This window comes from Mus caroli, unplaced genomic scaffold, assembly GCF_978045245.1.
Source record: "Mus caroli unplaced genomic scaffold, Mus_caroli_1 scaffold_8, whole genome shotgun sequence".
NCBI lineage: Eukaryota > Metazoa > Chordata > Mammalia > Rodentia > Muridae > Mus > Mus caroli.
In genome coordinates, this window is record NW_028227263.1 from 116,368,670 (window position 1) to 116,393,111 (window position 24,442).

Sequence of the window (24,442 nt, forward strand, 5' to 3'; positions counted from 1 at the left end):
CTGTGACTTACAAGTATCCTCCTCCTTTTGCCTCCTGAGAAGGGATCATCCTACACCCAGCCCCCAGGCCCCGCAACGTAGACTTCTGAAAAGAACCCAAGGAAGTTCAATGTGGTGCCTCAAACCTTTAATCCTAGCACTCAAGAGACAGGGGCGGGGCGGGGAGGGGGGGAAAGAAGGGAAAAAATCTGGGCAGTGGTGGCGTAAGCCTTTACTCCCAGCACTTGGGAGGCAGAGGCAGATAGGCGGATTTCTGAGTTGGAGGCCAGCCTGGTCTACAAAGTGAGTTCTAGGACAGCCAGAGCTACACAGGGAAACCCTGTCTCGAAAAACCAAAAAGACAGAGACAGAGAGACAGACAGAGAGAGACAGACAGGGGCAGGTGGCAGATCTCTGGGAGTTCAAGACAAGCCTCTTTTTTTTTTTTTTTTTTTTTTTTTTTGATTTTTCGAGACAGGGTTTCTCTGTGTAGCCCTGGCTGTCCTGGAACTCACTTTGTAGACCAGGCTGGCCTCGAACTCAGAAATCCGCCTGCCTCTGCCTCCCGAGTGCTGGGAGTGCGCCACCACGCCCGGCGACAAGCCTTTTCTACATAGCAAGTTCTATTACTATACAGAGAGACCCTGTCTAAATAAATATAATAAATAATAAAATATGTTGTTTGTTTCTAGACAGTTTCTTTGTAGCTCGGCTGTCAGGGAACTCTGTAGACCAGGCTGGCCTCGAATTTATAGAAATCTGTCACCTTCTACCTCCCCAGTGCTGGTATTAAAGGCATGTGCTACCACTACCACCTGGCAAAGGCTATATTTTCAAAACAGACATACCAAAAAAAAAAAAAAAAAAAAAAAAAGCCTGAGAAAGTATTACCCAAGAGCATAAAATACTGTCTAAGTGTGCTCCTTAGGGAGATGTTTGCCAAGAGGGTGAACAGATGTCTCTGGGCCAGTGGGACAGTAGGGGATGTCTGCTACCCAGACTTACAGCTGAGGTAGGCAGTTTTGTCCCCCTACAAGTGACAGATGTAGCAACTACCAGGAGTAATAATGTTTTATCCTCCTTTTGTTGGAAAAATCCTATGCAGATACTAAAATGTGAGCAGAAAGGACACCCTAGTTTCAGCTAAGAAATTAGGGAGGAAATTGTTGCCTCTTATTAACAAAAAGAAACCCTGGAACAAATGGCTGTGGTGCTATTGGCAAACCAAAGCACCTGCAGGCTCAGTCTACACCCCTGTGGCTCCAGCTTCTCACCCTGCCCCGTACCCTAAACTCCAGCTCCTGGGCGTCCTTTCCAGCTTCATTCCTATCTAACTCAGCCACTTTGGCCATGTTTGCTCTTTGCCCTCTCTCCTCTTGGTCCAACCCCTTTTGTGCCTCCCTACTGGGCATGTTCAGTCTACTCTAACTTTCCCTGCTCGGGACCCTTCCAGATGCCTCTGGCTGTACTCTCCCTTCTATCTTTAAAACCTCAGCTGTACCTTGGAGTGGCCATGCCATTTCATTAAGATGTGGGTCATTTAACTGGTATAAAAAAGTAATTGTGGATGATATACGTGGAGTGTTTATACATTTACAGGTCTAATTGCCAACAGAAAATGAACTGGATAGTAGATAAAAACTCTTTGAATCTCCCCGACTGTTTTACAGCAAACTAGGGTGCATTTAAGTACTTTCCACGTGATACTATGACTCCAGATGCTGAAACGCCAGTCTGGCTCTCCAGGACATTGTCACCACTGTCACCAGTGTGGCCTGCTCCCACTCTCCAGGACATCAGTTTTTAACCTATGTTCCTCCTAGGCCTTGCTTCTCCTGAAGCCATCTCCGGAAGTTTCCATCTAAATCCCGGACTATCGACTGCGGATGTAACAGTCTGTATCCTTCAACCCCACTTGTAAACTCTGCCTCAGGATCAATGAGTTAGCAAGACCCAGAAATGACTTTCAGGACCAGTTAGGTAAACCACAACACACAATGATACTTTGTTCACAGACCAAGGTCCAGTTGTCATATGTCAGAACAGCATCAGAACTAGCTATTTCTAGATTTTTAATTTATCTTGAGTACTCTAATCTCCATGTACCCCTGCATGGCAGAAGAGGGCATCAGATCCCATAATAGTGTTCACACACACACACACACACTCAGCAGGTCCCACCAAGCCACTTTTGAATCCTGTAGTTTGGCAACCATCTTGCCAGGCAGTGGTGTACCAAGCTGCAGAGATCAGCCTCAAGCCCTACTCCTACTCCAGAGAGCTAAGCACTTGGACTACAGGACAGCACAATTATGCTCCACCTCCACTGTTTTCAAGACAGGTTTTCTCTGTGTAAGCTTGGCTGTCCTGGACCTCAGTCCTGCCATTCCTGCCTCAGTGCAGGGATTAAAGGTGTGCATTACCACCGCTGGCCCACTGAGTTTAACTGTATCCATGTACTTGCATGAGCTTGTGCATTTGATGTGATACACATAAGACCAGGATACCTGAAGAACAGGGTTAACTACTGAATTATCCCCACCTGTCAATCACTATGTAGAACTTGACCTAGCTTGGGCAGTGTCCTTCAAGAATGCACTGGTCTCTTCATTCCTGCTCATTGCTCATCCTGCCCGGGGAATGCTAAGTGGGAGAGAGGAAGGCAGACAACCCACCCTTGGAACCCCAGCAAAGTTTTATTTTCCAAACAATTTTATTGAAATGTGCCAAGATACATGGGCAGCACAAATGTATGAACAGGAAAAAAAAAATCACACATACAGTCATTTTAAAAAGTGAAGGTTAAATCTTGGGAGATACCAGTTCCCCTCCCCCCCTCCAGAGTTCCAGCATTTCTGTTGTGGTTAAGCCTCTACTGACCTAGCATTTAAAAGGAAAAAACTGCAAAAATAAATCAAAACAAAAACAAAAACAAAAAAACAAAAAACAAAGAAAAAACAAACCAACAGCATAAAGGAAAGGAACATTTTCCTGCTCGGATGGAGTCTTCCTTCCCAGCATCCAATTAGGAGGCGTGCTGTGCAGTGGAGAAGCACAACTTCAGAGTGTATGGGTACGGGCCATCTGCAAACAAGAGGACAGATGTCAGGCTGGAATCCTCTGGAGCTCCCGGACCAGTCATCTCAATCTGCACCCACACGCCCTCCTCTGCAGGTCAATTACAGGGATCTAACTCATCAAGCTGGAGCAACTCCCAAGCTATCAGGTGGGTGGAACCCGGCAGCCTGGCTGGCCTCCCAGGAGGATGTCATCAGACTGCTCTCCTGGTGACCAAGTCCCATCTGCCTGTGTCTGCGACAAAGGCAATCTCTAGGGTTCTATCTTGAGGGTAGAAAGATGGCTCTGGCATGTAGCCAGACAAGCCATCAAGCCACTAGGGAGATTCTGCAGGACACACAGACACTCACTTGGGTTTTTCATCTGGTAATGGTTCAGGAAGCCCAAGGTCTCCAGGGCATCGCTCTTCGAGTCCCACTCCAGCAGCCCAGAGGAGCTCCGCTCGCCTGAATCGAACAGGAGACAGCAGAGGAGTTAGGCAGGGCCACATAAGGTTAGTCTCCTCCCAGCAACCACAACCCACAGCTGCAGTGGGGTCGGGGAGGGAAGTGGAGCCCTGACTCACTTTTGCCTGAAAATACTTTGACAGAGGTTGGCCGCTTCACTCCCAGTTCATCGCAGATCTGGTGCAAGAGAGTAAAAGAATTCAGAAACCATATGGAAGACGTCAAGCAGACCAGACAACTGTGGTCTTGTGTGGCCTGTACCCCACCAGCCTGGGACTCAGAGAAACACCTCAATGAGGCAGCACAAGGAAGAGAGAGACTGTTCCTCAAACCCCAACTCTGGCCACCCACAGTATGACATTAGATAGGTGTTGCTGAATTGCTGGCCAACACCCATGGGCCCCTCTTGCTGTCTCTGCCCAGTTCCAAAGCGTCACCTTTGTGGCAACCCCACAATCATGACTGCCTGGCCAAGATGTGAAAGCAGTGTGCAGAGCTCTACACCAGGACACAATGTGCTTCTGCTCGCTCTTACCACAGCCACGACGAGAAGAATCTGCCCCCCTCCCTTTTTTTGCTGTGTCCCAAATGAACCCAACTCAAGACAATGTCATGACAGATCGGTGTCACAACACCCACCTCAAAGAAGTTCTCCTCAGTCACCTCCAGAGGAGCATTGAAGAAGTGCAGTACATTGCTAGGGTGCTGGATGCGGTTCTTAGCTGCCTGCTCTGGAGTGGAGAACCGATTGTTCCTTGACTCGCTGAAGTCTTTATAGCTGCAGGATCCATCTTCTAGCCCGTATGACTGACCAGGCATAATAGCTGGTTGCTTGGAGACACTGAGAGGAAGAAAGGAAGTCTTTGTTATACACTGAATTGTCTGTCCTCTAGGGTCAGCCAGAGGCTCAGCTGGCCTCGCGCTTATCTGATACTGCTGAGTGCTTTTAGCGCACACTGCTGCATAGCTGCACTGAAGCTAACCCTCCTTTCTCCCAGAGCCTCACAGAAAGAAGAGCATGGCTCCTACCCCCACCCCTACCCCTGCCTATGTCAGCACCCTGATCTCAGTCACAACTCAGTCACACCTCTGCCCATCTGCCCCTGCTCGGATGACAGTACCCACCAGACATTCATCTTCTGCCCAAACATGAAGTTGTTGTTGAGGTGAGTGATGGCTCGGTCCACAGCATAGCCGTCAGCCATCTCCACCATGGCGGCCCCCGGCTTGCTTTTCATAAATTTCACCTTAGGGAGAAAGGTGCGATTTAGCACACGTGTCTAGTTGCCAGGGTCCTCTCCCCTGACAGCTACAAGCTAACTCCTGCTCTGGTTCTAGGCTTCCATTTCCTCAAAGGTGAATGGGGATCAGAACCAACCCCAGAGCAGGTCTGGCCCGTGCACTGAGCTCAATCCAAGTGGGCAGCGGAGCCCAGGCAGGTTCTTTCTCATTGGAGAGCTGCTGCACGAAGCCAGCTATGCAGAACGAGGAAGCTAACTGTCTACATTTTGCTACTTCAGGTTAGATATTCCGTCACAGTATCAATAAAAGTGCTGAGGAAAGACTCTTGGGTCTTCTAAGTGTTCTACCTCTGAGACCCAAATACCTTCATACAGTACACCACAGTATATACTGGGAGAGGCTCTAAGAAGCCAGGCCAACTCGCCAAGTCACGCTTCCACATAAAGGGGTATTCAACCCGTCCTTCCTTTCTGCTTTAATACAGCAGGAAAAAAACCTGAAACCACTACAGAAAGTGCACTAATGCTCCTGTTCTAAGCAGTTTTACTGTGGTTTTTCAAAGAGGGTCTCACTTTGTGGCCTAGGTTTCAGAGTGCTAAGGTGTGCATCATGACACCAGGCTACTACCAACTCTTATCCGGTGGCACAGGCCCGGGCCCAGACACTTGGATGAATTTGAAAGCATCCTGGTTTGTTATAAAATACCACCAGGCAGGTGGAACCAGCTCGCCAGCAGAGAATGCAGAAAGGCCTGGCGCTGCCCGATTACCTGCAGCTACCCAGAGGCGATCTGTGCAGCAGTCTTTACTAGCTATACTCGTAGGACTCGCTGCTCAACATTAAGCCTCAATACTTTTACGATAAGGCACTTATCGTAACTCACTCTGTCGACCAGGCTGGCCTCAAACTCAGAACTCAAAAAGAGGCCTGCCTCTGCCTCCCAAGTTCTGGGATTAAAGGCGTGCACCACCACTGCCCGGCTTGATTTCTGCTCCTTATCTAAGTTCCTCTGAAACAGAATGGACCCATCCTGTAGACTGCAAACACTAACGCTCTCATGAAGCAGCAGGCTGGCTGTGCTCTAGGAAACACCACTACAAAGGATGCACCTCACTCACTGGCTTCTTCCCCTCTGCTCCCCTCCATCTGAGACATGGGGCCTCCTTCAGCTCTTCAAGGAAAGCAAGCTCACCTTCTCCACATTGCCATACAAGCAGAAGACATTGAAGACTCGATCACAGTTCATCTTAGATTGATCCAAGCCATAGACCATGAGCACAGGGCTGTCAGCGTGGGGGCCATAGTCGGGTGGTGGGGGAGGGGGTGGGGGATGACCATACTGGGGGCCATAGCGACTTGGGCCCCGGCGGTGACCCCCCACAGGTGGGCCCATCCTTCTCCCTTCGTAGTGAGGTGGGGGGGGCCCGTAGCCCTCATCATGGTAATGGCTGTGGTACCCACCATGGGGCCCTCCTGGGGGGTGGGAAGGAAAGAGAGGGAGGACGGGTGAGAATTTTCGCGGCGGACGACGGGCAGGGGCACATGAGCCACGGGAGTCCACGGAGGGGAACCCCCTGCCCTCACCATATTCTGCGGGATGATCTCCCAGGAGAGGGGGCTGCCGCTGGCGTTTGTTGGGGTTACTGCCAGGGTCACCTGTAGATTGAAAACAGAGTTAGGAATAGAACACAAGAAAGAATCCCCGGACTCCTGACTAGAGGCCAGTCTCAAGACCACAGAGCTCTGCGAGCATGGCTCCAAATGCTTTCCTTAGAAGGGCTGCTGGGCCCTCCTTCCTAAGATGCAAGGATGGGGGCATGAAGCCCAGGTCTCACAGCTGGTATCCACTCTCCCTAGTGTCTGCACAGACCAGCCTCTCTCCTCCTCGGCTAAGGATTTTGGGATCCCTTGTACTGCGGTGTTATGCCTTATAGTAAGTAGGGAACAGGCAGGACCAGCCTAGCTCCCAGGCCGCCTAGGGAACTCTAGCATGGGTGTATTACGTATGAAGGGGAAGGGCAGTTTTATGAAGTAATTCCCAAATGAAGGGAGAAAGATTAAGGGCAATAACCAAATTAAGTAATCCAAGATGGACAGAAATATGGGTAAACAGCCCACAATGCCTCTATGTCCTGGGAGCTCAAGGCTCCACTCCAGGTCTCTCACTATCAACCCTGGGCCCAGCCACCCCCCACATCCCATCCAGCCGGACGGAGAGGGACTGTAGGAGCTGACAAGCAGGGCAAGAGCACAATCAGTTTCAAAGAGCAGTTAGGTAGGTAACAAGGCATCAACAATCTCAGACCCAACAATGGCGCAGAGCCCCCTCCCACCCTAGCTGCAGTTCGTAATTAACCATTAGTTTAGTTTAGCGCTTAAGTGCAGACACTGATAAGCACTTTACAGACTTCACAGCTTGAGTTCCTCACAACAACCCTATGAGGTAGGTACTCATTTCTTAGCCCCACTTTACAGATAGGAAATTAGAGCAGTTACTCTTTCTCTGAGCAGTTAGGACACTTGCAAATCAGTGGCTGAGCCAGAACCTCAGCCCAGGTCTGGGTGGCACCAAGACCCAGAGCTTGAAACCACTGCCCTTTCCTGCCACCCTGCTTGAGTTTTTCAGTCATTACAAAGATGGAAAAGGGCTACTTACAGCAGAAGTACAGAGTACAATGTCCATTTGTCACAAAAAAACAAATCTGTATTTTTCTCTTACCATTGGACGCTTCAACAGTGAGTTAGCACAGTTCTGAAAGATGGCGTCCCATCAAACATACACTGCGACCCTGCATCACATGGTTTTACAGTCATAAATACAAGTCACGGTACACATCCGCTACATTTTCTTTAAAGAACCGTTTTAAAAGTCAATGTTCTGATTAAATCACAATTGGCTCACAGATGTTCTGTCCTCAGAAGATACAGAAAAGTGGAAATGAAGGTGTATGAGGTGGGTAGTGTCCCTCCGTGTGGCCAGCTCCTCACACTGTGTGCTGCAGTGCGGTGCTTCTGGCTGTGTAGCGCTCCATGTGCGTGTCTCCTGGTATGAAGTGTGCCAGTGGCCCCACTATGCTCGCGCTGTGGCCTTGGTTGCGTGCCCGGTTACCCACCAGCAGGTAACTGTGTGCCTCTGAGCTGTTTTGATTTTAGGTCTGTTTTCTGATTTTTTGTTGTTGTGGTTTAATTTTTTTTATTTCTGATCTCCAGTTGGTGCAGACTGTGTTGGCAGCCGATGACTGCAGGAAAAAAAAAATCAAAATACAAAAGAAAAAAAAAAGAAGGCCCTCCCCAAACCAAAGGACTTAAAAAACAAAACCTGCGTGGCGAGGAATGGAGAGGATCCTATTGTCTTGGAGGCCCATGGAATCTACTTCAGTCTATGAATCGAATCGTTCTCCGAAAAGAGCACCGCTGGCTGGCTGGGCGCACTTGGGCTGTGTTTCCTACTTCTGTGTACATTCTTGGGTTCAAGTTTGCTTGGATTTTTGACTTTTTTTATGTTTAATAAAAAAGCAGTGTCTGCTGCCATGTTGCGTCTCTTTCTTTGTCTCTGTCTGCCTCTGTCTCTGTGCTTGTAGCTGTTCCTTGGAGCGCGGTGTGGTGTTCTTGATGTAGTGAGCTCAATCTGCGGCTGTTTCTGGGAGCGTGGTGGAGGCTGCATGTTCTGTTCTCCAGGAAGAACTAGTGCTTTTGTGCCCTGTGTGTTGGTGCGCAATGTGCAGAGGCAGAGCCGCTGAAGTGTGGTTCCGGAGGGGGTGGCCAAGCACCGCCCTCACTCCAGGTCACCTCATCAGCCCAAGCTGAGAGGCATCAAAGCCAATGCACAGGCAGCCCCTGCCACTAGCCCCTGCCGGCCTGCACATCTTCTATTTGTGTTCCTTGGAGAAGAAATGGTTGGTTGCCATGTTTCTGTCAGCAGTCATGTAATGCCATTGCTCGCTCTGGTACATTCATTTGGTCATAATTTGCCTCTGACCTTTGGAGGGAGCAGCCAGGCCCAGAGGGCCAATTCTGAGGGTCCTTGGGAGAGTCTAGCCCACCCTGCCCACTGGTTCTTAGCTGCAAAACAAGCAAGACAGGCCCACCTACAAGTGTAGGGTGAGTCTCTGGTCTCCCAGAGCCTCTGCCATCAAGAGGGTCAGCCATCAAGCCTCCTCCCACATCCCAAGCACTAGTCCGACGTTATCAGTCCAAGAGACTGTCAATCTTGCTGATTTTCACAGGGGTGACGCTGTTTTTCAAAGACTCAAAGACAATCTTTCACTCGCTTACCAAAGGCAAACCATTCTTGTCAACACTAGAAAGGGGGTTGCACATGTGGACCCAGAAGAGATGCTGAGTCCCCTCTACAAAGGCGAACAGTCATGTCTGCCTCAACTTATCCCAAGTGTCTGACCTCTACAAGGTCTACTTGTTTGGAAGCTGTGCTTCAAAACCCTAGCAGAGCTCACCCCTTCTTGCTGACAACCTCACTTCAGTCCCTCTTTGACAATGGAGATCGAGAGGGACTTTTCTCATCTTCCAGGGAATGGAGATTCCAGCAACCCTAACCAGGCTCTAGAACAAAGGCAGCAAAATCATTTGGAGCTGCTACCCATTTCTGCTCTTCTTGCCAGCCTCCTCCTCAGCGATGCCCTGTTCCCACCCTGCTCAAGCCCCAGCCTTAGCCCTCCCATGTCCACAGGGAGCCCAATGGCATTACATAACCCTGAGCCTGGGTCTGTCAAGTAAACTAGTGAAGAGGCAAGGCGGTATGTTTAGAACAAAGTAGCCATCAGGATTACCTTGTCCACTGAGGTTGGGGTTCGTGTAGTCCCAAGTATCTTGATCGTTCTTGAATACATTTAAACGCGTAGGCTGCGAAGACAAGACAAAGTCTGAAGCCGGCTGTGCCTCATCTCACCAGGTACCCAACACGGGGCAGTCACTCCCCAGACCTACCTTTGCATACTCAATCTTCAGAGTACAACAGCCGGAATAGATGTCAGCCCCATTGAGTGAGGCCTTGGCGCGCTGGGCACTTTGCACAGAATCAAACGTGAGAAGACTTAAGGAAGCCAAACTGTGGAGCTCGGGAACGGATTACTAGACTCATACAGCCTCAGTACCACATACAGCGAGTAAAAGCTATGGACACACTGGGGACTGTACTCAGGAAGCAGTCATTGGCTAGGGTTCACTGTGGTCTGCACCCTTATCCTAGCCTCAACAGAGATGGCAGCAACACACTATCTCATGCCATCCCATTGTATCTGCAATCTATACCCTGCCTACTTTTAAAAGTGGCTTCTTACTGCAACTTGGCCAAGGAGACACTAGCAAGCCATCTTTATAAAAACAAAAACCTCTCCCCTTTCCTGTCATTCTGGAGTCTTCTGATTTTTCTTTTTCTTTTTTTTTTCAAGACAGGGTTTCTTTGTGTAGCCCTGGCTGTCCTGGAACTCACTCTGTCGACCAGGCTGGCCTCAAACTCAGAACTCAAAAAGAGGCCTGCCTCTGCCTCCCAAGTTCTGGGATTAAAGGCGTGCACCACCACTGGCCGGCTTGATTTCTGCTCCTTATCTAAGTTCCTCTGAAACAGAATGGACCCATCCGCCTCAAAGAAGAAAGAGGACAGTGGATAGAGCTGAGCTGTCTCACTTGCACAGCTGCATGAAGGAAGCACTGGGCTTAACTCTCACAAGGGGTGCAACACTCAACAAAATAGTATCCCATTAGAACATACCCTGATCAGCTGTTTCTATAAGCCTCATAGTCTGGTCTTTTAAGACCTGCAGCGTGAGGCTCTCTGTTCAGTCTTGTACATAACTGTCTCTAAGATGGTATGTAGCATACATTCTCTATGCTAAACTCTGAGAAACAAACACCACCAGTTTCCCAGAAAAGGATATTCCACCATAGCCTGGACTCCGTTCTTCCGGAAAATGACAATTCTCTGGACAGGGCCACAAGGATTACAGATGGTGTAAAGAACATCCTATAAGAGAAAAAAAAACAGGCATATAAGGAAGGGGCCTGGCTGGCTTGAGGGAGTCGGGACAAGAGGGGAAAGAAGATGTAGGAGTGCCTTCCCTTCAGCACACACCGTGGTTATGGAGTAGATGGGGTTCAGGATGGTAAACAGAAGCACACTGTTTACGCTCCGAGAGTCATCAGAGTCGCCTGGGCGAGAGATCTTCTGGCTGGTAGAGTAATTGACAAAAGCAGGGTGACCGGCAATGTAGATCTGGTTGTCTGCGGCGTAGTTTACCGCATTACAAGCCCCCAGCACGTCTTCAAACTCTACCAGTGCCTGCCTCTTCTTTGGCATCACCACCACATAGCTGCAGAGAGAAGGCAGGCTTCAGTGCTCTTAGGAAGGGACCAGACAACTCTGTAAAATGATTCTTGCTCTTCTTACCCCTGACCCCCAACATTCTGAGCCAGTTACCCTAAGTCAGAACAGACTGCCAGGCTGAGCAGACCACAGTGCTAATCAATTACTGCCTGGGCAGCTTTGTGAGAGAAGGAATCTGGACCAGCAAGCACCTGGTCTGCTCAAACAGTAAGAAGTCACTAGGAGAATAGAGGTCTGAATAGATCCTCAGGGCAGGGAAGAGATGGGGGAACAAGGAACTAAAACTTGAAACACGCCAAGAGTGAACTCTCTGAGGACAAGTCACAGGATACAGCCACAGACACTGGGACCAGCACTGCTCAGAACTAGACAGGGATGCTAAGGAGCTCTAACCCAGCATGAACAAGTACCTGATGGGTCCAAATTCTTGCAGGGCTTCCACAAGGTCAGCTTCCACTACCCCGTCAATCAGGCCCCTGATGTGAACAACTGGGGAGGCAGGGGTTTTGTGGGGGTCATCGTAGTTCTCCTGAAAAAGGAAGGTCACACAGTGAAAAGAGGGACCCCAATGTACTGCCATCCGATCACCAAAAGCCTTGAGTGGGTGGCCATCTGCCCCCTCGAGGCTTAGTGATAAGCCTAGCTTCTAAGGAAGGCTAAATGTAGAAAGATCCAGTCTCATATCTGATACTCTTTCTGGAATTCATCTCTGAATCAAAGTACAACAGGAAGAGTGACTTAGAAAGGGACCACACCCACAGGAAGAGCTCCAACAGCTGCCTGCTAGTCTTAAGAACACACTCTGCAATGGCGTAGTGGTGGCACACTCCTTTAATCCCAGAGCACTTGGGAGGCAGAGGCAGGCAGATTTCTTAGTTCGAAGCCAGCCTGGTCTATAGAGTGAGTTCCAGGACAGCCAGGGCTACAGAGAAACCCTGTCTTGAAAAACAAAACAACAACAACAACAACCACACTCTGCATGTGTTCTAGCTTGTGTTTTCTCTGGCTGGGCGAGCTTTGGTCACTTAAGAAGACTGTAGCCACAAGTCACCTTCAGGTCTGGTCTGGGCAAAAGACCAAGTGCTTAGGGACACAAGGCTTCCAGGACAATATGCCCTGCCTGCCTTATACTGTCTAGGCCAAGGTCTTTCACATCGAACTGCTATCCCAACCTCTAGGATTTTCCACAGCTCCTCCACCTCACACAATCACACACAGGCAGTTTCTAGAGCTCTGGAGAGAACGTTGTCCTCCATCTCTCCTAGACTGTGGGCCCATGCCCCGAAGACTACTGGGCAGAAACCTACGCATATTAGTGGGTTCTTAGTGAACCACACAAGGCACACCCTTCCCAGCCATTTCCAGTTGAGGTTTGCCTTCCACGACCTTGAGTTCTAATCCTACTTCTGTTTGTCACTGGTGAGACTCAATTTACCCAGTGTCTTTCCTGCTTTGTAAAGGGAGTCCTTAAAATCCCCATATCAGAGGACCAACACGGCATGTGAGGTACCTCTCATCTTAAATGATTAGGGATGGGGGTAAGGCACACCACACAGCCCATGAGAACCACCTTTTGGAATCTGTTCTCTCCTTCCACATCTCACATCTCATGGGCTCCCGTTGTCTAGCTTGGCAGTTAACTTACCAAACAACTAAAATGTCTTCCAAATCCTTGAGAAACCTAACACTGTAACAACAGGGAGAAGCGGATAAATGCCTACAGCATGAGCAGCAGCCTCATCAAGAGGGCACTGTTTAGCTTTTTGCGAAGTCTCACTATGTAGCCTTGTCGGTCCTGGAATTAACTATGCATAAGAGGCCGGCCTCAAACGAAAGAGATTAAAGGCCTGTGACACTGGGCCCACCGGGAGGACTTTAATAATAAACTTTTAAAAGGAATGCAGCAGGGGCCTAGCAAACACAGGAGTGGATGCTCACAGTCAGCTATTGGATGGATCACAGGGCTCCCAATGGAGTAGCTAGAGAAAGTACCCAAGGAGCTAAAGGGATCTGCAACCCTATAGTTGGAACAACATGATGAACTAACCAGTACCCCGGAGCTCTTGTCTCTAGCTGCATATGTATCGAAAGATGGCCTAGTCGGCCATCACTGGAAAGAGAGGCCCATTGGACTTGCAAACTTTATATGCCCCAATATAGGGGAATGCCAGGGCCAAAAGAATGGGAATGGGAGGGTAGGGAAGTGGGGGGCGGTATGGGGGACTTTTGGGATAGCATTGGAAATGTAATTGAGGAAAATATGTAATAAAAAAAAAAACAGTGAAAAAAAAAAAAAAAGGAATGCAGACTGCATCCTAACCCAGACACCATAATTGTGACCTTCAGAAGACTAAATGGGCCGAAAGCCTCCGTGCATGGCCACAGGCCCATAATATAGTTCAGTTTATAAATGCCCCAATCCTGGAGCCCTAAGCAAATCGAGTGATAATTTCTAAGCTTGGCTCAATTCCCAAAGTTAAATCTGCCTTTCACAAATCGTCTTCCGTTTTTCAATGCACACAGTAAAAGAAGTTAAACAGTTGAATCTGGGCATTATAATTTTATAATTTCATCAAGTGAACTTCTGTATGGATGCGACCATGATTAAAACTGCGATGGGGCGACCGGGTCAGGCCACCGCCCACCCACTTCCCGCTCGCTGGCTGTGGTTGTAGAAATGCGCTTGCGCATAGGGACACGGAAAGAAAAAAAAAAGATAAAGAAGTGACGGAAAAAAACGGCCCGACCGCGTGCCTGGGCCCCCCACATGCCGGCCCGCGGCGCCTGCGCAGTGCGGTGCCTGCAGAGCCAGCCGCTTCCTCCGCCCCCTCAAGCCCCGCTTTGGATTGTGCGCACGCGCAAGCGCCTGTCCTCGCGCAAACCCCGCCGTTTGCCCAACGCCTGCCCCTCCCCCACCCACCAAAAAAAAGCGCGACGGCTGCAGCGCGTGCGCAGAGATTTTCCCCCCTGTAAAAAATAAATAGCTTTTAAAGTACGAAATTTCCCCTTCCTTCCGGGAGTCTAAAGCCCCAGCCTCACCCCGCCGCCGCCGCCCGCCGCCCCGGAGCCTCCGCCGCCGCCGCCTCCGTGCTGGTCGCCGGCGTTTTCAGTCTTCAGCCGTTTAGGGGCTCGGCCTCCCTCGTTGCCGCCGCCGTAATAGCGACCACCGCCACCTCCGCCGCCCGCAGCCGCCATCTTCACCATCGCTCCCGCCCGCCTCAGCTGCTCGTCCGGCTGCTGCCTCTGCTCGAGCCGCCGACGCCGCTTCTCCGCCCGGGGCAGCAGCCTCCGCGACATGGCGGCGCAGAACCCGCCTCCCCCCGCCTCTCATTGGGGGAGGGACACGCCCGTCACTCGCCGCCCCCACCCGATAGGGGGAGCCACTGGCCCTATCTTGGGGGGAGGGGAAGTTTCCTCACGGTTCATTTCTATTGGATAGGACGCTTGCCGTTCTATTGGAAAGACCGCCTCTGTTTGCCAATCGCACTCCTTATAGGTGAACGCTTCTTGCCAGTCATTCCGCCAGGCCCCACCTCCTTAAAATAAACTCTGATTTAATAGGCCAGATTTTTGGGATCGCTCCGCCTTCCCACAAACAGTAAATGGAGGTGGGCCTCCGAAGCTCCGCCTCCTTCCCGCTCTCATTGGTTTCCTAGCTAATCGGTCACTCTGAAATCCTTGCGTTTCCCAGTCACAACGACCATCTTCCCGCGCCACTCCGCTGGGATACAAGAAAGGCCTTTCCTTCTGTGTTCCTACAATTGTTCCCCCAGGTGCCCGTCTCCTACGTCAACACTCGATTGGTCAATGAAGAGTGGAAAGAATGCCCTCTTGCCAGATGGTATAGGACGACTGATAGCTTCTGATTGGTGAAAAATGAGAGCCCGTAGGCTCTCTGTGGCGCAATCTAGGAACCGGTCCCGTGAGAGCGCATGCGCTCCTGTACTTTTGGGGGGGCTTCAGTAGAAGAGGTGACTTTAAGGGATGCAACTACTGGAGTACCCGGACGGTCTTTCGCGCGCCTGTTGTTTGCAAGCTCCGGAAGTCTAGAGCAAGACAGCAATTTGCAGCAGCTATGACCCATTAGAACGTTTACTTCACCTCTACCCTATCCTAAGCTGGAGGTTATTATTTTTAAAAGAACCTTCAAATCTGAGCACTTCTCACTAATAAAGCACTCATTGATTGCCATGTGACTTTGGACCCTGGCAGGCACCGTCATTTCACTCTAAATTCAGTCATGGTGGTAGATCAACTCGGTTCGCACTTGGCAACCGAGCACCCTGTGTCCTCCAGAGTGCTCTGTGGCTTAGACTCGCTACTTGGAGACTGCTCTAAAGCGATTGTCTCCTCCCAGGGTCCTGCGAAGCCCGAGAGCTGCAACGCCGGCAAGTGCCCGCCGGGGAGCGAGCAGACAGGGAACGTACTGACGGAGGATCCGGATCCCGACCACGGGCCCGTCCAGAGGCATTATGGGGAAACTAGGGAGTCAGGGAGACTCTGGGATGTAGCTCAGCAATGGAGCGCTTGCCTAGCACAGACAAGGCGCGTGTCTTCTACCCCCCCCCCCCACCACACACACGCACGCGCACACACACACACACACACGTCTTGAGACGGCGTAAGATTCACAGGCCGCTCCAAAACGTGACACTTTTCCACCAGGTCATTCCCAAAGCGGATATCCGCTCGGTACTAAGTTTGAAATGTGAGTAAAGGCTCAGAGAACAGAACTCCGGGTGTTGGGATAAGTTTTAAGCATGGCGTAGTGGTTGCAAGGCTGTAATCCAGCGCTCTGGAGTCAGGCAGGATTGCCTTGAATTCGGGGCTACCCTGGGATACATAGGGATTCTCCTAATTAAAAAAGTTTGGAAGCAGTGGAGGCTGATGAGGATATAAACGGATCTCCAGCCATTTCACTGGACGCAGACACTCCAAAGAAGGCCCTCCCAACATGGGGTACGCCGCCAAGGCGTAGCAGGTGACGCACGGGGGCGGGGGGCCCGGCGCTCCCGCAGAAGGGCGGGGTCCCGCGTCTACGTCAGAGACGGTAGTGGGGGAGGGGAACGGGAGGTCTCCTATCCTCCCCCGCGCGGGGCCGGTACGCCCCTCATTCGGGCGCGCTGTCCGCACTAGGCTAGACCCTGTAAGGTGCTAGCGGCTCGTAGACTACTCACGCCCCGGGGCAGCTACTGGTGCCCGTGCCCGCTGCTCCCGCAGCCTGTCCCCCGCCCTCCCGCCGGCGCAGCGACGTGCGTCCCGCAGGTCCCCCCACGCCCCCACGTCCCTCCCGGACCCCTTGGCCCTGTCCCCTACCAGCTCGGCGGCGAGCTTGGCCGGCCGTCCGGGATCGAAAAGAGCAGACACTGGGAAGTTTTGGGGGAGGGAGGGGCGGACCTTAAAGGGACCACGACCTCTTTTCACTGGGGGAAAGGGGGCACTGAGGAAGATAACCGAGTCTGGGACGGAATGGGAAGAACGTTGAGCGGCTGTGTTGTTCGAGCTCCGCATTCTTGCTCACCTCTGTCCCACTTTCCACCCTAGCCAGGAAAATAAGTCCTCCAGGCGCTTGCGGTTTACGTGGCAGTTTTCTCCATTTGCCGAGTGTTTGGAAGATAAATGCAGACATGTTTGTTGTACAGATGGGTAAGCAGGCTCGAGGACCTAAGATGCCACAGCTGCTAAGTGTCTGACATCGAAACTGATGCTGGGTGATGTCTGTGTGCCTATCAGAGAACGCTAGAGAACCGTGGTTAAGCTCAGGGGTTATACCCCACACCTAGGTGCAGCTGTGCAGCTGAGGTAGGGAGTTTTGAGGGTAAGGACAGCTTGGGGCCACATATCTAGACCACACGCAGGTCACCTGACTCTCCACAGCTCCTGTACACCCACACCGACCCAAATCTGCTGATTCTCTGCCTGCCTAGGTCAGAAGAAGGCCCGATCGCCAGGTACATGACAGGTTGTGAGCACAACAGCCCCAAACAGATTTTACCTTGCTCTCAAGGTACTGGAGTTCCCCACCGGTTGTGAGCTGACATGTGGGTGCCTGGAATTGAACCCCCGGCCCTCTTCAGAAGCAACGAGTGCTTTTGACCGCTGAGCCATCTGTCTTTGCTCCTTTTCATCCAACTGCCTTTGACTCCAGTGGCACATCTTAGTCATTTTAGTCCTTATGCCTTCTCACAGTTATAATTATATATACTCCCTGAGAGAAACCGGGTGTAGGCAACAACTGCCCTGTCACAGAAACACCCTGTTTTGATTCCCAAGGTTATAGCCAAGGAAAGAAGTAATGAAAGCAGGCCAGGAGACTGGGACACTGCCGTAAGGGCTTCCTGGAGAGCCATGGATTCCTCTGGAATGCTGGGGCTACACTGGGACAGAAAGGGTTATGAAGTGAGCCTCCTTCGGGTTGGCCTGCTAAATTGGCTAATCCTCCCTAGTGGTGCAAGGACAAAGCCAGCTCAGCTAATGAAGCCACTGTACCTCACTTCTCAGTCCTTGGAGTAATCCCAGTTCTGAGAACTGAATACAAGGTACAAGAACTGAGTACACTCCTAAAGAGCTGGGGACCAGCCCAAGGTACGTGAAATCCTGTCCTTCTCAAGAAAAGAAGGAGAAGGAGAAGGAGAAGAAGATGAAAGTAATCCAGCCAGAGAGACCGACAGAGACATGGACATGTAGGTAAGGCTGTTGGGTCCACCAGCCTGGTGACTTGATACAACCCCCAGAACCCAGTAATCATGGAAGAAGAGAACTGACTCCACAAAGCTGTTCCCTGACTGCAACACATGTACCATGGCACCCAAACCCCACCCCCACACATGCACACACAGTAATACATAAATGTAATAAATAACCCCCCCACCAGTGGCAGAACTCCCAAATACCATGTACAGGACACGCAGCACTAGAGTCTGGAGAGAGATGGCTTAGCAGCTCAGATCGTCCACTGGCTGCTTTCACAGGAGATTCAGGTTCAACTCCCGATTCCTACATGGTGACTCCCATTCCAGGGGATTCTATACACTCTTCTGGCCTCCTCGAGCACTGGGCATACATACCATGCACAGACATTCATGCAGTCCAAACACCCATTACATATAAAAATAATAAAAAATTAAAATATATTTAAATATAATTTAAAAATATATTTAAAAACCTTCTCACAGTCATGGGGCATAACAGCCCCAAACAGATTTTACCTTGCTCTCAAGTTTGTTTTCCCTGTTGTTTTTTGTTTTGTTTATGGAAAACAAAGTCTCATTATAAAGCCCTAGCTGAGTCTGCACCACGTAGGGGTATAGGCCAAAGGAGGCTATTAGATAGACCCCCCTGGGATGGAGTTACAAATGGTTGTGAGCTGTCATGGTGAGTGCTGGATATCAAACCTGTGTCCTCTGGGAGGGCAGCCAGTGATCTTTTTTGTTTGTTTTGTTTGAGACAGGGTCTCACTATGTAGACCAAGCTAGCTTGAAACTCACAAACATCTGCCTGCCTCTGTCTCCCGAGGGCTGGGGTTAAAGGCATGAGTTACTATGCCCAGCTTGCAGCCAGTGCTTTTTTGTTTGTTTGTTTTTGATATTTTTTAAATTTTAATTTTATTTGTAATTCATTTTTCACACTCCATATTCCATTCCCCACCCCTCACCCCCATCCACGCTTCAACTGCTCCCCGTAACACACCTCCTCCCCACTCCACCCCATCTCCATGTGGATGCCCCAAACCCCCATCCCACTTGACCTCTAAACTCCCTGGTGCCTCCAGCCTCTTGAGGGTTAGGTGCATCATCTCTGAATGAACACAGACCTGGCAGTCCTCTACTGTATGTGTGTTGGGGGCCTCATATCAGCTGGTATATGCTGTCTGTTTGGTGGTCCACTGTTTGAGAGCTCTCAGGAATTCAGATTAATTGAGACTGCTGGTCCTCCTACAGGATCGCCCTTCTCCTCAGCTTCTTTCAGCTTCCCTAATTCAACAACAGGGGTCAGCTGCTTCTGTCCATTGGTTGGGTGCAAATATCTGCATCTGACTCTTTCAGCTGTTTGTTGGGTCTTTCGCAGGGCAGTCATGATGGATCCCTTTTTGTGAGTGCTCTATAGCCTCAGTAATAGTGTCAGGCCTTGGGACCTCCCCTTGAGCTGGATCCCATTGTGGGTCTGTCACTGGACCTTCTTTTCCTCAGGCTCCTCTCCATTTCCATCCCTGCTTCCTACCTGGTGGTGTGATGGGACCTTCCCTCCCAGCTCCTATTCCTATGGCCATACCTTCCCCTCACACTGGCAGCTAGGAGGAATTCTTCCTCCTTTCAGGTGTTTGGTCACAGCAATGAGAAAAGTAGCTACCACAGCCGATATTTATTTCCTTCTGTGTGGAGCCATGCAGTTAATTTCTGACCCTTGTCTCAAACTTGGGCTCTTTAGGGTTTGTGCAAGCATCATCATGCACTGTGCTCTACAATGGATGGCACATAACCTCATGGCCCCCTAAGGTTGTAGTGCCTGAAATGTCTTGTTGAACCAGAAAAGAGAGATGTGTTCAGAAAACATTATAGGGCTGGAGAGTTGCCTCAGCGGTTAAGAGCACCGACTGCGATGGGCATGGTGGCGCACGCCTTTAATCCCAGCACTCGGGAGGCAGAGGCAGGCAGATTTCTGAGTTGGAGGTCAGCCTGGTCTACAAAGTGAGTGCAGGACAGCCAGGGCTACACAGAGAAACCCTGTCTCGAAAAAAAAAAAAAAAAAGAGCACAGACTGCTCTTCCAGAGGTCCTGAGTTCAATTCCCAGCAGCCACATGATGGCTCACAACCATCTGTAATGGGATCCGATGCCCTTTTCTGGTGAATGTCTGGGGACAGCTACAGTGTACTCATATATATATAATAAATACATAAATAAATCTTTAAAAAAAAAAAGGAAAACATTGTAGAAGTTTGGTCGTTCTTTCTCCTACTTCATGCTCCCAGAAATAAGACGCAGACTCAAAATATATTTACAAATACCCTGGCTCTTCCAGGGTATATATAGGTATAGCTAGGCGCTTCTCTCACTAGATCATAATTTAATATAACCCATTTATTCTGATCTACATGCTGCCACATGGAACCTCCCACCTGGCTCTATCCCAGAATCCTTTCTCCTCCCAGATGTCCCACCTCCTATTTCCTGCCTAAGCCATAGGCCATCAGATTTATTATTGACAGGTGCCACACCCATACAGCCATAAGATATTCTCTCTACAACACATCTGGACCAGCATAAGAACACACTGAAAGTCACTTCCACTGACCAAATCTTGAGGAACCTGGGGAATCAAACTAAATCATGAGGAAGAGACGGCTGTGGTGGTACACACCTGTAATCCCCGCACTGGCACTGGTGAGGCTGAAGCAGGAGAATCATGAGTCCCAGGTCACCCTGGGCTACTTAGTGAGACCTGGTCTAAAAAAAAAAAAAAAAAAAGCTGGGCGTAGTGGTGCACGCCTTTAATCCTGGCACTTTGGAAGCAGAGGCAGGCAGATTTCTGAGTTTGAGGCCAGCCTGGTCTACAGAGTGAGTTCCAGAACAACCAGGGCTACACAGAGAAACCCTGTCTTGAAAAAACAAAACAGCTGGGCGTGGTGGCACACGCCTTTAATCCCAGCAGAGGCAGGCGGATTTCTGAGTTCGAGGCCAGCCTGGTCTACAAAGTGAGCTCCAGGACAGCCAGGGCTATACAGAGAAACCCTGTCTCGAAAAACCAAAAAAAAAAAAAAAAGAAAACAAAAGAAAAGAAAAGAAAAGAAAAGAAAAAAGAAAAAACAAAACAAAAAAAGAAAGATTGGCCGCTCTTACAGAGAATCTGGGTTCAATTCCTAGGACCCACAACCATCTGTAAGGCAAGTCTCAAGGGATCCAAGGGCAGCAAGCACACAAATAGTACCCTGACATACATGCAGGCATTCATTAAATATGCATATGTGTATGTATAGGAGTATGTGTGTTGTGTGGGAGGCGTGGAGGTCTTTGTGCTCAAAGATAAACACCAGGTTAACCAGGAATGTTAAATACACATTATCTCTTCAAAGACGGAGTTGTATAACCTGTTCTCAGCCCAGAAAGCTGGGAACGGAGAAGAGCCTGGTGACTTTTGTGTTCTCCGTGTGGCCGAGGCCACACCAGATCCTCCCCCAGACCCTGATCTTGAGCTTGTCAATCTGTAGAAGCCATTTTTATAGAAGGTAGCACACGTAATCTATTTATAGACCACATTGCTGTGGGAGATGTCACATGTTACTTTACAAAGAGTTTCAAAAAAGTCGCTTCTTAAACTTTACCGTGCACATGGAACTGAGTTAATTATTACCAGGAAATTTCTTGTCAAGGGGTGCTGTGCTGGGCTGGTGAGATGGCTCAGTGGGTAAGAGCACCCGACTGCTCTTCCAAAGGTCCGAAGTTCAAATCCCAGCAACCACATGGTGGCTCACAACCACCCGTAATGAGATCTGATGCCCTCTTCTGGTGCGTCTGAAGACAAAGACAGCTACAGTGTACTTACATATAATAAATAAATAAATCTTTAAAAAAAAAAAGGGGTGCTGTGCTTAAATAGACCTAAAATAAATTACTTGGGGTCAGACTCTCAAAGTTTGATCCAATACTGGCTACCTACTTAGTTGTGTTAGAATGAACTACCTTTTTGTTCCCCTTGCATTGTTCTTCCGCTGGCCATGCACGTGCACACACACATACCCATCTCCCACCACCAAGCAAGTAATTCTGTCTCAGACACCAGCCAGTGTTCTTCTAACTGGGTTCAGTCATGACACTACTCTGATACTGTGACTTGGGTACAGCGTCAGGTCACATAGCTTAAGGGCCCAGTCCCCACTGCTCCCCCATGTCTGTGGCTGTTAGTGACAAGCCACACACATTCTTCTGTGTTTCTGGAGGACGGCCCGCGTGATTCTTTCAATCTGCAATGTCCCTTGTTGGTTCCTGCCATGGAGCCCTCGTTCCCTGGCCGGTGGATGTCACCTGCAATGTCCCTTGTTGGTTCCTGCCATGGAGCCCTCGTTCCCTGGCCGGTGGATGTCACTTGGGGAGCTTTGGAAGCTGAGGCCTACCCGAGGGAAGTGGGTCATTGGGTCACTGGGGGCAGGGCAGTTAGACTTTGTTGCTGATGCCTGCCTGTCTTGCTCACTGGTCCATGATCCAAACAGCCTCTGCTATCCACTTTCACCTTCTCTCATCTAGCCATGATGGGTTGGACCACTCTGAAATGCTGAGCCCAAATCGGCCTTTCTTTCTTTAAACTGTAACTGTTGGATATTTTGGCTACAGTGATACAAAAATAGGAGTACAGTGTAGAAACCAAGGGTCCCATCTGCTCTCTTTTCCTTTCTGTTGCTACCATAAAACACTGATAAAGCAATTCAGTGGAAAGAAAGGGCTCGGTTCACTTTCAGGAGCATAGTCCATCGTGAGGAAGGGCGAGGCAGGAACTCAAGCGGAAACAGTGGAAGAGTACTGCTAGCTGGCACATTTGGGCTCACGCTGGGGAGTTTCCTTATAAGGCCCTGGACCACCAGCCTAAGGAATGTTGTCCCCACCCCACACCACCCCCCACCCCGCTCCACAGACAGGCCCACAGGCGGATTTGATGTGGGCAAATTTCTCAGTTTCCACTACCTTCTTGGGTGATTCTGGGCTGTGTCAAATTGACAGGTAAAGCAACCCAATATACCACTTCCACCTTCTATGATTGTTAAATTTGCTAGGCAACTGATGGGGCTCAGGACAAACCATGCAGAAGGAATCCTGTAGCTTCTACACTCTATATTTGGCTGTTTAGTGTGTGTGTGTGTGTGTGTGTGTGTGTGTGTGTTTTCCTCTAATAAGTGAATCTAGCACAAGGTAGGTACTTGCTAGGCAAGTAGACTACTGCTGAGCCACCTCCTGAAGGAAGCTCTACTGTTTGGAAGCTGTCTCCCAGCCCAGTCCTTTCTGAGGTTTTATGAAGCTTGCCCGGGCAGGATTGCTAACAGACTGGATTCAGAGACCCAGAAAACCCGGTTGGTTCAGATTCTCTCTGCCTCCCTTACAGCATTCCTTCCTCTGGGACAAAGGGTTGGATGTGTGTACAGAGTCTTGTCCAGTTCCTGAATTTACTCCAAACACTCAGGGGAATAAGAAAAAGAAATTCTTTAATAGTGTAAAAAGCAGCCACAAACAGACCTTTGTAACAAATGACATCGGATTCAGTCTTTAGCATGTCACATACACTGACATCTGTACTTCTCTTTAAGGTCCTGACTCCAAGTTACACTCAGCAACTAAGTGGAGAAAAGAGCCTGCAAGTCTGATGATCTTAGACAACTGGGAGATTTACACAGCCAACGTTAGTGTCACAGTTACTTTGGAAGTATACCAGCATTGTTCGCTTTGAGTTCTCTCTTCCTGACGACAGAACTGGGACTTAATGGCTGACTAGAACTTAATGGTGGCGGCTAGCCAGCGCCAGGTAGAGGCATGTTCTCTGAGATGAGGATGGAGCCTAATTGGTGCCAATCTTAGGGAACAAATCTTAACAGAAATATATTCTCAGCAAAGCCCGAACTGCAATTATGTTCAAAGTACAAAATTTTTCCTACAGTTCCTAACAAGCCTGGGTAGTTCGCTACTTATCTCTAAGTCATTTAGGGGCAGCACCGATTTAGCTTGTGCAGTGCAGTATTTCCTAAGCAAGTTGATTGGTGAATCCATCATAAAACATCAGTGCTTTACTCTGCTTCTCCGGGGTCACTGCGACCTACTACCCCAGGAAGTAGGTCAGGGTCATGATTCAGGAATTGTGGGTAAAAACTTACACACACACACACACACACACACACACACACACACACACACATTCTTTTGTTTGTTTGAGTGAGTCTTGGTTTTACTATGTAGCTCCAAAATGGCTTCTTGCCTCAATTCCTTTAGGTCTGGGATTGTACCACCACGTCTGTTTATACTGTGGTGTCTGTCTGTCTGTCTCTCTCTGGTATATGTGTGTATGCACATGGATATGTTGTGCAGGTCAACACAGGTATATTCTTCAATACTTTCTTGACTTTTTTGTTTGTTTTGTTTTGTTTTTGAGACAGGGTTTCAGTGTATCCCTGGCCGTCCTGGAACTCACCCTGTAGACCAGAGAGACTTTAAATTCACAGAGATTCCTAAATTCACAGACTCTGCCTCCCGAGTGCTGGCTGGGATTAAAGGCGTGTACCACCGCCTCCTGGAAACATCATTTTATTTATATTTGTATATTTATGTTCACACGTCCAATGGCACAGATATGAAGGTCAGAGGACCAGGAGTTGATTCTGT

General features: G+C 49.6%; 1 protein-coding gene across 3 annotated transcripts; it reads right to left on the bottom strand.

Moving 5' to 3' along the window:
• Nucleotides 1-2,655: 2,655 nt before the first annotated feature.
• Hnrnpl (heterogeneous nuclear ribonucleoprotein L) lies at nucleotides 2,656-16,484 on the bottom strand. 3 transcript variants are annotated; one of them, XM_021166960.3, is made up of 13 exons: nucleotides 14,125-14,400; nucleotides 11,496-11,614; nucleotides 10,834-11,071; nucleotides 10,640-10,725; nucleotides 9,690-9,786; nucleotides 9,533-9,605; nucleotides 6,330-6,401; nucleotides 5,938-6,218; nucleotides 4,629-4,750; nucleotides 4,143-4,344; nucleotides 3,623-3,680; nucleotides 3,408-3,503; nucleotides 2,656-3,063 (listed from the first exon to the last, which is right to left on the bottom strand). In XM_021166960.3, the coding sequence occupies exons 1-13, from the start codon at nucleotides 14,380-14,382 to the stop codon at nucleotides 3,005-3,007; spliced, it is 1,761 nt and encodes a 586-aa protein (XP_021022619.2). In that variant the 5' UTR covers nucleotides 14,383-14,400; the 3' UTR covers nucleotides 2,656-3,004. The 3 variants fall into 3 exon arrangements, with proteins under 3 accessions (XP_021022619.2, XP_021022620.2, XP_021022618.2); XM_021166961.3 differs by lacking the exon at nucleotides 14,125-14,400 and adding an exon at nucleotides 16,402-16,484 and having other exon boundaries at nucleotides 5,938-6,401; XM_021166959.3 differs by having other exon boundaries at nucleotides 5,938-6,401.
• Between the last annotated feature and the right edge of the window lie 7,958 nt (nucleotides 16,485-24,442).

Coding starts and splice junctions, on each gene's coding strand:
- Hnrnpl (XM_021166959.3), bottom strand. CDS start 14,382: ATGTCGCGGAGGCTGCTGCCCCGGGCGGAGAAGCGGCGTCGGCGGCTC. Junction 3,681..4,142: donor CTGAGGAGAACTTCTTTGAG/GTGGGTGTTGTG, acceptor CTCTTGCACCAG/ATCTGCGATGAACTGGGAGT. Junction 3,504..3,622: donor CAAAGTATTTTCAGGCAAAA/GTGAGTCAGGGC, acceptor TGTTCGATTCAG/GCGAGCGGAGCTCCTCTGGG.